Source organism: Pan troglodytes, chromosome X, assembly GCF_028858775.2.
Source record: "Pan troglodytes isolate AG18354 chromosome X, NHGRI_mPanTro3-v2.0_pri, whole genome shotgun sequence".
NCBI classification, from domain to species: domain Eukaryota; kingdom Metazoa; phylum Chordata; class Mammalia; order Primates; family Hominidae; genus Pan; species Pan troglodytes.
Window position 1 is genome coordinate 105,298,897 of NC_072421.2, and position 12,490 is coordinate 105,311,386.

A 12,490-nucleotide genomic window follows, 5' to 3' on the forward strand; every position below is an offset into this window, starting at 1 on the left:
CAAATATTTATTGACCTCTTATTATACGTCAAACATTCTTCTAGGCTCTGTTCTAGGGTCATCAGTAAACAAGACAAAATCTCTGCTCTTGTGGAGCTTATAATTGAGTTGTAGTATAGCACAATGCTTATGAGCCTGGACCTAAATCCTGAAATCACCACTGGCTAACATATGTGGTTGTGAATAAAATAGTTAATCTCTCAGCCTTTGTTTCTTCACCTATAAAATGGGGAGATTAAGGATTATTGTCAGGAGGTTATTATTAAGATGAAAAGAGTTAATATATATAAAGTGCTTAGAACAATGCCAGGTACATGATAAGAGCTTAATAAATGTTACTTATTATTCTGGTTTGTGTGCGGGGAGGAAACAAGTCAATAAACAAGAAAATATCAGTTAGTGACGTGCAGTGGAGATAACTAAAATTGGAATATTTGAAAGCAACTAAATGTGTAATTACTTTAGATTGGGTGACGTAATCTGAGAAAATGATGTTTGAGCTGAATTCTGAACATAAAAGATTATTCATGTGAGGGTCCTGGCAAAGTACACTCCAGATGGAACAGCTATGGCCCTTGAGCCAAATCTGGTTCACAGCCTGTTTTTGAAAATAAAGTTTCATTGTTTATGTATTGTCTATGGCTGCTTTTGCACTCAACAGCAGAGCTAAGTAGTTGGGCCAGAGATCATATGGCCCACAAAATCAAAAATATTTACCATTGGCTTATTACAGAAAAAGTGTGCTGATCCCTGCTCTATGTAAAGAGAACAGCAAATGCAAAATCCTTAGGCAAGGATGAGCACAGAGGGATCAAGGAAGAGAAAGAAGCCCTGGAATGGGTAAGAGGAAGAGTGGTATGGATCTTGTCTCAAATCAACATTAAGCCCACTGCACTTGTCTTTAGTTTGTAGAATCCACCCTTCCCCTTTTGAAAGCTGGTCATTTGTAGTCTTTGGGGATCTGATACTGATACTTCTCCCAGTTGCGTATTTCCCCAGAAATCACTGACAGGGATTCATCAGTCTTATGTACAGGTTCTCAGTGGCCTAGGGGTAATTCATTCAGGCCAGAATATTTGAACTAATTTAGAGCAATGCTGATAACTAACTGTAAGCCAATATCCTCCTAAAAGGTTATTAATTGAATGCACTATCTCCAATTGTTGCCTTGCTGTAAACTTGAATTCCCTCCATCTCATCTCATGGACATCTTTGAGTTGGAATTTATTGCCACGAATCTTAAGTTCACTTTGATTAATATCCATAATATAGACACACACACATGCACACATGCAAACACACACACACACACATACATACATACACACACATCTCCATCTTTATATTATATATCTAGACAGTGTTTCCAGAACTATAGTTTGAGAGACACTACTGACCTGTGAGATATTAATAAGTGAGTAGAACATAAATGTTCCTTGGTCAAATATGTTTGGGAAATGCTAAACAAACCTAAAATGCTTTTTATTTCTGACAGGACTCCTTGGAGCCTTAATATGCGAATGTGTATCGTGAGTCTCCGAGAGAAAGATTCAGTCTGCAGCATTCCCTAAACATGTTAGATCAAGTCATTTTTTCCCCTCAGAACACCAGTTAATATCTTGAGGGACTCTAGTGTTTCTTGAGTAAGTTTGAGAATTGCTGGCATATAGGCAGTTGAGGCCCTGAGTAATGTGTCTGGCCTCCCAGCATGAACCTGCTGTAAATGCACTAGTTCTGCCAAAAGGACATCTCCGAGTGTGATATTTTTATTGCAGATTGAAGATTGGTGTAAGTCTATGTCAGGGTTGTGAAAGTCATCTCTGAACCATACGTTTCCCTCTGTTTACTGCTGTTCATCCAGCAAATATCAGCACCTACTATGAGCCAGGTACTGTTTTAGGTGTTGGAGATATACCAGTGATAGAGACAGACAAGGTTCTTGCTCTCATGATATGTATATTTAGTGTGTGTGTGTGTGTGCATGTGCACACGTGCATGGGCACACATACAATAATTTTAGCTAGTGATAAGTGATCTGTAGGAAAGGAATGGAGTGCTATATTAGAGAATAATGCAGAAGGGTTACTTTATATAGGGTGGTTAGGGAAGGCTTCTCTGAGAAGGCGATGTATATAACCTGAGAGAATGCACTACATAGCCATGAGAAGATTAGAAGGAAGAGCACTCCAGCAGAAGGAAAAGAACATGTAAAGTTCTTGGGGTAGCCAGGATCATGACATGATTCAAGGGATGTTAGAAGGCTAGTGTTTGGATTGTAGTGAGCAAGGGTGAGAGTGGAATAGGATGAGTTCAGAGACGAAGGCAAGGACCAGCTAATGCCTGGTCTTACAGACCACGTTAAATAATTTGAATTTTACTCTAACTGCAGTGAGAAGAGGGGATGAGGATAAAATGTTCAGATTTCCATTTGAAAAGATTACTTTGGCTGCATTATTGATTGGAAGTGGAAGTGGAGAGACCAAAATAAGACTTGATGATGGATTGGATGTTGGACACTGGGGAGAGCAAGGTGTCAAGGACAACTTCCCAGTATCTGGCTTACACAGTTGGATGGTGCCATTTACTGAAATGGGGAGGAATAGAAACCAAGAGTTCTGTTTTGGTTGCATTAAGTTAGTACTGTCTGTATGATAGTCAGGTGGAGATGTAAAATAGGTAGATATGCAAGTCTGGACCCAAAGGGAGAAATCTGAGCTAAAAAGGTAAAATTTGGATCCATAAGCTTATGGATTATACTTAAAACCATGGGACTAGAGGAGGTCACCTAGGAAGTGAGTGTAGATGGAGAAGAGAGTCAAGGACTAAGCCCTGAGGCACATTAACCTTCAGGGGTACAATAGAAGAGCAGGAGGAGGAATCAACAGAACCAGAGGAATAGGCAGTGAGATGAGAGGAAAACCAGCAGGATGTAGAATCATGAAAGCCAGACTCTAAGTGACCAGGTGCTGCTGGTTAAGAAGGCACGGCCAGCAGTAAGGTTTAGGTTGATGACACATTAAAACTCCAGAATAATGTTTACCAATGTAATATAGTTATCCAACATACATGTTTATTGTAACAAACATAATTCAGGTATGTTCAAAATAGATAAAGGCAATAGCAAAATATAGATCAAAGAAGACTAAAAAATAGCAGGGTGATATGGTTTGAATTTGTGGCCCCACCAAATCTCATGTCGAAATGTAATCCGCAGTGTTGGAGGTGGAGCCTGGTGGGAGGTGATTGGATAAAGAGGGTGGATCCTTCATGAATAGTTTAGCACCATCTCCTCCATTGTACTGTCCTCACAATAGTGAGCTCTCGTGAAATCTGGTCCTTTAAAAGTGTATGGCACTTCCCTGTTTGCTCTCTCTTCCTTCTGCTCCCACCATATGAGATGTCTGTTTTCCCCAGTCTTAGGTATTTCTTTATAGCAATGCAACAATGGCCTAATACAGAAAGTTGGTAACAAAGAGTGGGGCATTTCAACAAAGACACCTGAAAATATGGAAGAGACTTTGGAACTGGGTAACATGAAGAGGTTGGAAGACTGTGGAGGGCTCAGTAGAAGACAGGAAGATGAGGGAAAATTTGGAACTTCCTAGAGACTTGTTGAATGGTTGTGACCCAAATGCTGATAGTGATATGGACAGAAGTGGTCAGTCTGGTGAGGTCTCAGATGGAGATGAAGAACTTATTGGGAACTAGAGCAAAGATCACTTTTGTTATGCCTCAGCAAAGCAATTGACTGTATTGCGCTCCTGCCCTAGGGATCTGTGGAACTTTGAACTTGAAAGAGATGATTTAGGGTATCTGGCAGAAGAAATTTCTAAGGACCTAAGTGTTCAAGATGTGGCCTGGCTGCCTCTAACAACCAGCAAATAAATGACCTGGAACTGGAACTTATATTTAAAAGGGAAGCAGAGCATAAAAGTTTGGAAAATTTGCAGCCTGGCCATGTGGTAGAAAAGAAAAACCCATTTCCAAGGGAAGAATTCAAGCAAGCTGCAGAAATTTGCATAACTAAAAAGAAGGCAACTGCCCCTAGCCAAGATAAAGGGAAGAAGGCCTTGAAGTTATTTCGGAGAACTTAACAGCAGTCACTCCCATCACAGGCCCAGAGGCCTAGGAGGACTAAATGGTTTCCTGGGCCAGGGCCAGGGCCCCTGCTGCCCTGCACAGCCTTGGGACCCTGCTCCCTGCATCTTAGCTGCTCCATCTCCAGCTGTGGCTCAGAGGGGCCCAAGTACAGCTCAGGTCACTCCTTCAGAGGGTGCAAGCTGTAAGCCCTGGTGGCTTCCACATGGTGTTAAGCTTGTGGTGCACAGAATGCAAGAGTTGAGGCTTGGGCACCTCTCCCGAGATTTCAGAGGCTGTATGAAAAAGCCTAGATGTCCAGGCAGAAGCATGATACAGAGGCAGAGCCCTCATGGAAAACTTCTCCTAGGGCAGTGAAATGTGGGGTTGGATCTCCAACACAGATTCCCCACTGGGGTACTCCCTAATGGAGCTGTGAGAACAGGGCCATGATCCCCCAGCCCCCAGAATCATAGATTCACTGACAGCTTGCACCCTGTTCCTGGAAAAGCCACAGGCACTCAATGCCAACCCTTGAGAGAAGTCACGGGGACTGAACCCTGCAAAGCCACAGGGGTGGGGCTGCCCAAGGCCTTGGAAGCCCAACCCTTGCATCAGTGTGCGCTGGATGTAAGATGTAGAGTCCAAGGTGATTATTTTGGAGCTTCAAGATTTAATGAGAACCCTGCTGGGTTTCAGACTTGCATGGAGCCTGTAGCCCCTTTCTTTTGACTAATTTTTCCCTTTTGGAATGGGAGCATTTACCCAATGCTTGTAACCCTATTGTATCTTGGAAGTAACTAGTTTTCGATTTTACAGGCTCATAGGTGAAAGGGACTAGCTTTATCCCAGATGAGACTTTGGACTTTGGACTTCTGAGTAAATGCTGGAATGAGTTAAGACTTTGGGGGCTGTTGGGAAGGCATAATTGATTGCATTTTGTAATGTGAGAAGGACATGAGATTTGGGTAGGGCCAGGGGCAGAATGATACAGTTTGAATCTGTGCCCCACTCAAATCTTGTATCAAATTGTAATCCCCAATGTTGGCAGTGGGGCCTGGTAAAGGGTGATTGGATTATGGGAGTGGATCCTTCATGAATACTTTATCACCATCCCTTGCATTGTACTGCCCTCACGATAATGAGTTCTCATGAGACCTGGTGCTTTAAAAGTGTGCAGTACCTCCCTCTTCACTCTGTCTTCCTCCTGCTTCCAACCATGTGAGATGCCTCTCTTCCCTTTTGCCTTTTGCCATGATTGTTAAGTTTTCTGAGGCCAAGCAGATGCCAGCATCATGCTTCCTGTACAGCCTGTGGAACTGTAGCCAATTAAACCTCTTTTCTTTATAAATTACCCAGTCTTGGGTATTTCTTTGTAGCAATGCCAAAATAGCCTAATACACAGGGGCATGCCATTTCTTCATACTGGGGACATATTTATTTTAAACCACTCTCTCTTAAGCAGCCTGTAGGGCTTGTTCACAACTAGTTTTAGGACAATGTCCTATTGATGAGTCCATGGCAAGAGTGCTTCTCTTCTCACCATCCTGTTAAAAGCCCCTGGTTAGAAAAGCCTTTGGTCAACCTCTGGATTTCAGACAACTAGCTTCTTCTTTTGAGAGCAGTATGAAGGTCCCCTTCTGCAGAATCTCTTACACAACAAAACCATTCTCTGTGGTTTTCCTTCTGGAACAGTCTGGGCTCTGTGCTGCTCTCTGTAGAAAGTATCTGGAGCCGTTCCTCCAACACCCTCCCAACAGTCTTAGCAGGAAAAAGCAGCCCATGAGCTGTCCCTTTCATACTGTAGGTCTGTGGTCCAATTAGCTTGCTTCAGATTAATTCAGTTAAAACACCTCAAGCTGAATCTGTCGAATGTCTTCTTTTTTTCCGTGGGCCAGATTTATTTTGTTAATAGGATCAACATATGTTATATACAAAGGTAACCATTAAATAATTATAAACAAATAATTTCATGACATATTCCCAGCCAATTTTGCATCTCCTGCCAGATACAAAACATTTACTTTTCATAAATTTACAGTGAGCAATTTGCATAAAACCAGTGAAAGTGGGGATATTTTCAAAGCAGCTGCTTATGTGATGTGATTAGCAAAATCTCCCCTCCCCACCCCATCATCCCCACCCACACACGCTATTAGTCATTCCTTTGAATTAATACATTGAAGGCCTGTGTTAAAATTAAAATATTATCTACTAATAGGGAGACAAATGAAGCTATTAAGAGTTAGCTAAAATTGGTTGATTGAATTCCTTAATCATTCAGTGAGGTCTTTTGTGAAAAGGAGCCAGAAGCAGTTAAGTTTTGACAAGGGAAAGGAAATGTCCAGAACATGGGCTGATGCTTGGAGAGGGAAGATGGGGTTCGGGAGCTTAGTATAGAGCTCTGGTAAGCCAGAGACTAGTTTGAAAGCATTGGCAGCTCAGATGAAAGGGAGACTGCAAACAAGTGAAGGCTAAGATGATTTCTAATGGATGGTAAAGGTCATTAAAAGCAAATCTTCTTTACTGCCTGTTTTGCTAAGAGCTAGCTTGCTTTGTTCAGGTATGTCCATAATGAAAGAGATCACTTCTTCATATTTTTAGAAAACTCTCCAGCTCTCTGTGGGGATCACACAAAGTGAGATTGAAGAATTTTTAGAGATCAGTTGACTTCTGACTCAACTTTGGGTTCAACTTCTTTTTGGAGACATACCTTAAAATTTTTTTTTTCAAACTACAAAAGAAAATGTCATTGCAGAATATTCAAACAGTTATAAAATAAGTAGAATCAAAATGGAAACATCCTTTCAAACACCCACCCCAATTCCAGGCCCACACTGTTTACAGGATGCTCCTTACAGGTTCTTTTCTTTTCTTTTTTTGAGGCAGAATCTCACTCTCTTGCCCAGGCTGGAGTGCAATGGTGCAATGGTGTGATCTCAGCTCACTGCAACCTCCGTCTCCCGGGTTCAAATGATTCTCGTGCCTCAGCCTCCCAAATAGCTGGCATTATAGGTGCCCACCACCATGCCCAGTTAGTTTTTGTATTTTTAGTAGAGACAAAGTTTCGCTCTGTTGGCCAGGCTGGTCTGGAACTTCTGGTTAGAAAAGCCTTTGATCAACCTCTGGATTTCAGACAACTAGCTTCTTCTTTTGAGAGCAGCATGAAGGTCCCCTTCTGCAGAATCTCTTACACAACAAAACCATCCTTCTGTGGTTTTCCTTCTGGAACAGAATGGGCTCTGTGCTGCTCTCAGCCTCCCAAAGTGCTGGGATTACAGGAGTGAGCCACCGTGCCCAGCCCCTTACAGGTTCTTTTCTATGCATTTGCCAGCATATAGATATGTCTGTTTTCTTTTTTTAATTTTTTGTTTTTTGTAAAAGTAAAAAGACCCACATTCTCACTATGTTGCCCAGGCTGGTCTTGAACTTCTGCGCTCAAGTGATCCTCCCATCTTGGCTTCTCAACGTGCTAGGATTACAGGCATGGGCCACTGTGTCCAGACTATATGTGTTTTCTTACACAATAGAATAATCTGTACTTGTTCTGTAGACCTCTTCCTTTTATTTTTTTTATTTGTTTTATGGTGGTAAATATACATAAAATAAGATTTACCTTTTTTTTTTTTTTTGAGACAGAGTCTCACTCTGTCACCAGGCTGGAATGCAGCGGCGCAATCTTGGCTCACTGCAACCTCCACCTCCCTGGTTCAAGCAATTCTCCTGCCTCAACTTCCCTAGTAGCTGGGATTACAGGCACACACCACCACGCCCAGCTAATTTTTGTATTTTTAGTAGAGATGGGGTTTTACCATGTTGGCCAGAATGGTCTCGATCTCCTGACCTCATGATCCACCTGCCTTGGACTCCCAAAGTGCTGGGATTACAGGCATGAGCCATTGCACCCAGCCAAGATTTGCCATTTTAACCACTTTTGAGTGCAAAATTCAGTGGCATTAAGTACCTTCACAATGTTGCATAACACTATTTTCAGAATTTTTCATCATCCCAAACAGAAATTCTGTATTCTTTAAATAATAATTCCTCATTTCCTCTCCCTTCAGTTCCTGGTAACCTCCACTTTACTTTCTGTCTCTAGGCTCCTTGCTCGTAATTGTTTTTGAAAAGGTAATACATGAATATTATAAAAAACTTAAACAATACAAAAGAGCATATGCAATGTTAAATACTTCCTCCTATGCTTGACCCCCAGGCAACCAGTGTAACCAGTTTCTTAGGTATCTTTCAGAAGAGTCTATGCTCATACAAGCATTCATAGACATATACCTGCCTGCTTCTGTATGCGAATAGTAGGAAATCATACACAGTTCTGCACTTTGCTTTTTTCATTTCATAATATCTGAGATTGTTTTATATATATATATGTATTATCATACAAATGCATATATGTAATTATTTTAATGACTGCATATCTTATTTATCCCCTCTTCTATCAGGCTGGATTCAGCAGACTTCTGACTCATTAACTTTTAAAAAAATAATTTTTTGTGCCAAAAACCACATAACATAAACTTCATCCTTCCAACAATTTTCAAGTGTACAGTACAATATTGTCAACCACATGCATATTGTTGTGCAACAGATCCCCAGAACATCCCCCTCATCCTGCATGACTGAAATTCCACACCCACTGAACAACTCTTTCCTTTTCCCTCCTCGCAGTCCCTGACAACCAGCATTCTACTTTCTGTTTCTATGAGTTGACTATTTTAGACAGTCATATAAGTAGAATCATGGAATATTTGTCTTTTTGTGACTGGCTTATTTCACTTAGCATAATGTCCTCAAGGTTCATCAACTTTGTAACATGTGACAGGATTTCCTTCTTTTTTGAAACTGAATAATATGCCCTTGTGTATATATACCATATTTTCTTTATCTATTCATCTCTTGATGGACATTAAATTTGCTTCTGCCTCTTGAATGATGCTGCTGTAAGCGTGGGTTTGCCAGTATCTTTTTGAGATCCTGTTTTCTATTTGCTTGGATATATATCTAGAAGTGAGATTGTTTAATCATATAGTAGTTCTATTTTTAATTTTTTGAGGAACCTCCATACTATTTTCCATAGCAGCTACACCAGTTTACATTCCCTTGCATAGTGGCTGTACCTTTTTACAATGGTGTGCAAGGGTTCCAATCTCTCCACAACCTTAACACTTATTATTTTCTGTTCTAATTTTATTTTTTGTAGAGACACGTTCTATTCATGTTACCCAGGCTGATCTCTAACTGCTGGTCTCAAGTGACTCTCTTGCCTCAGCATCCCCTCCTGAGTAGCTGGGATTTCAAGTGTGAACCACACCTTGCCGTATTTTCCTGTGTGTTTGTTTTGTGTGTGTGTGTGTGTGTGTGTGTGACCATCCTAATGGATGTGAAGTGATATTTCATTGGGGTTTGATTTGCATTTCCCTAACAATTAGTGATGTGGATCATCTTTGCATATGCCTGTTGGCCACTTGTATATCTTCGTTGGAGAAATGTCTATTTAAGTCTTTTGTCCACTTTTAAGAGTTTTTTTTTTTAATTGAGCTATAGAAGTTCTTTATACATTCTGGATATTAGCACATTATCCGATATATGGTTTGCAAATATTTTCTATCATTTTGTAGGTTGCTTTTTCACACTGTTGATTGTGTCCTTTCCTGTGCAGATGTTTGAAAGTTTTTTGGTCCCATTTACCTATTTTTGCTTTTGTTGCCTGTGCTTTAAGTGTGACTCACTAACTTTTACTTCTCTTAGGGGCCAGAATTTCATCAGGAGAGCCTGGTTGTGACTTTTGTTTTGGTTTCCACCTCAGTGCTCTCTAGCACATTGTTTAACAGGAGTGTTGACTGATTACTATTGGTTCCCTGAAGGGATATACCAAGAGATACCTCAATTTTTCTGGACTTGTTCCTATGCACAATGATGGGAGGCGTGAGTGTGTGTGTGCTGGGATGAGTCTTCCCATTTTCTCATTTCTTTCCCCTTCTTCTCCCTTTTTGCCCCAAGTTAGAAACAGAGTCTCTTATGGGGCTTCCTGCTCTTTCCCTCTCCCATCCACCTTTTGAGTCGGGTGGTGGTCTCTGAGCCAATGACAGGTCAGCAAACAGGCTGATTCCAGACCAATGGGAGGATGCTGGATTCCAAATGGACCAATTAGCTTATTAGGGACCTGGAATACCTGGATAGCTCGCATCTGCCTCATTGTCCATGTGGTAACAACCCTCTTGTTTTACTGGTCAACAATTTGAAGGTACAAGAAAAATCCTACTTTTTTTTTTCTTTTGATGGCTTTAATCCACCTCCACAACTTCTGCCCGAGGCCAATAAAACACAGCCATTCTTTTTTTGTAAAAAGAAAGAGAGGTTGGGTTTCCTTCAATTGTCTGCCCTTTTCTATCTCCTCCACTATTTTTGTTTTACTCTGTAGTTAACTTTGCATAGAGCGGCTTCATAGGGAGGATCTCTGCGGTGGACCCGGCGCTCTCTTCTTATTACCCGTTGCAAAGGCCTCTTTCTTGTTCTAACCTGGGGGTTTGTGGGGTTGGGGGACAGGGGGATTGGGGAGTGGGAGAAGAGTTTAGCCATAGCCTTCCTTCTGCATTTCACACACATTTAGCTCTCTCTGTCGCTCTGTCACACACACACACACACACACACACGCACATACACACCATACACACACACACGCACACCCGTCCGGGTCCCTCTCGGTGTGTCTTCCTTCAAGATGACAGGGCGCTGGAGAAAAGGCTGCTGGAATCAGCTGGTAGGTACAGTAGTAACCCGAGCCCCACCCACCGGCTGCCTTTGCTTGCTCAGGTTTCTCCGGTCACTCCTGCCAGGGGAGAAGACATGTAAACGTGCCTCCAGAGGAAGGGCTGGGGGAGCTGGGAGTGGCGGGGGCGGCGGAAGGTGAGCCTGGGAAGGTGGCCGAGCACCCCTTCTTCTTGGGCCCTTCCCAGTGCTCCCTTGGGGTGTCAGCCCCAGCCCCGTTTGCCCCCACTCCGCCTCCCTTTTGGAAGGGATTGCCTTTTTTTTCCTCTGCGGCGGCGGAAATGACAGTGTGGTGCTGCCGTGGTGTCATGGTGCTGCCCCTGGACTGAGGGGCGAAAACTCTTAAGTTTAGCTCGGGAGGCCCAGCTGCGGTAGCATCGCGGCCGCCGTGCTGTCCCCTGCGGGGCGCGCGGGCTGGCGGATCCCGGCTGCTGCGCGGCGTCGGCGACGGTAGCGGCAGCGGCGGCGAAGGCGGGCGGCGGCCTACAGTGGTGGCGGCCGCGGCGGCGACCGGGGCCCGGGAGCTCGCGCCGGAGCCCGAGCCAACCCGCTGCGGAGGCAGACGAGAGCCCAGCGCCCTCGAGCGAGCGGAGGAGATGGCTGGCACCTGGGAACGCTATGGGTAAAACGCGCCCCCTCGCCGCGGCCCTGGAGGTCGAGCGTCGTAGCCCTCGCGGGGCTAGTTTCCGGCTCCGGCCGCTTTTCAGGTGCCGCCGGGGCCCGGCGTTGGCCGAGGGCTCTCCGGCTCGGCGAGGCAGGGTGATGGGGCCCCCGAGGCTCGAGACGGCGACGGGGGCCCCAGCTCAGCTCCGGCTCTCAGTCATGCTGTTGGGGCCCGGGTTCCTGCCACTGCCCTCCTGGGACGGAGTTTGCACTCCGGGGTGCGGGGCGGGGGCGGCCGAGGCCTCTGCGCAGCCGGGCCGGGCCCGGCGCGGGCAGTCGAGCGAATCCCCCGGCGCCTGGGTGCGAGTCTGGGAAAGGGCACGGCCGCCTTCCCACGCTCCCGCAGCCGGCAGCCTCCTCGGCCCAGGCGTCGCCCCTTGGCCGGCCGTCTGCCGGGCGGTGCTGTCGCAGCAGCCGGCGTGGCTGCGGACGCCCTGCCGGCGGGGAGGCCCGGTGAAACTTAATCCCTTTTCTGCCAGGGAGCGATCCTCGAGTCTCCGTCTGGATGGTTCCTTATTTCTGGCCTAGCTGTGAAATCAGCTCTGTGGGGGAGAGGGAAAACTTACATATGTCCACAGGACAGGCTGCGACGCAACCAGGGAGAGTGGGGATTTTCCATTCCTGCCTTGTAAGAATTAAGTAAATAACGGCGGAGTAGATTTACAGAAACATTACTGGTGATGATAAGGTTTAGGTTACTTAGCACTTCGTGTGTTGCACATTATTTTTCAGAGGTGTTTCTTCTTAGAGCAGGAAATTGAAATCCTGCAGTCGTTGTACTCTTTACTTTCTCTCTTCCACGGTCCCCTACCCGTTTTCAGGATCACTCACCTTCCTATGTCACAACGCTTACTTGCCTACCCAAATCCCCCAGCAGAGCCCCTTGGACCCCAGCCTTTCCCCATCAACGTGTGCACTCCCAGCCTCCCAGCCATGCAGCATCTTACTTCTCAACCACTTTGCCTTT

At 44.5% G+C, this 12,490-nt stretch overlaps 1 protein-coding gene across 4 annotated transcripts in view; it reads left to right on the forward strand.

The window, feature by feature from the left end:
- The first annotated feature begins 10,769 nt into the window (after positions 1-10,769).
- The window catches only part of MID2 (midline 2), a 108,223-nt gene continuing 106,502 nt past the window's right edge, over positions 10,770-12,490 (forward strand). For 2 of the 4 annotated variants that reach the window (XM_016942892.4, XM_054676879.1), the window contains exon 1: positions 10,770-10,852. Coding sequence is in view for 2 of the 4 variants with exons in the window: in XM_016942890.3 (XP_016798379.1) it covers positions 11,479-11,482 (4 nt within the window). In the remaining 2 variants the exon portion in view is untranslated. Of the gene's footprint in view, positions 10,853-10,916; positions 11,483-12,490 lie in introns of those variants that run through there. The other 2 variants (XM_016942890.3, XM_016942891.3) reach the window with 1 other exon arrangement.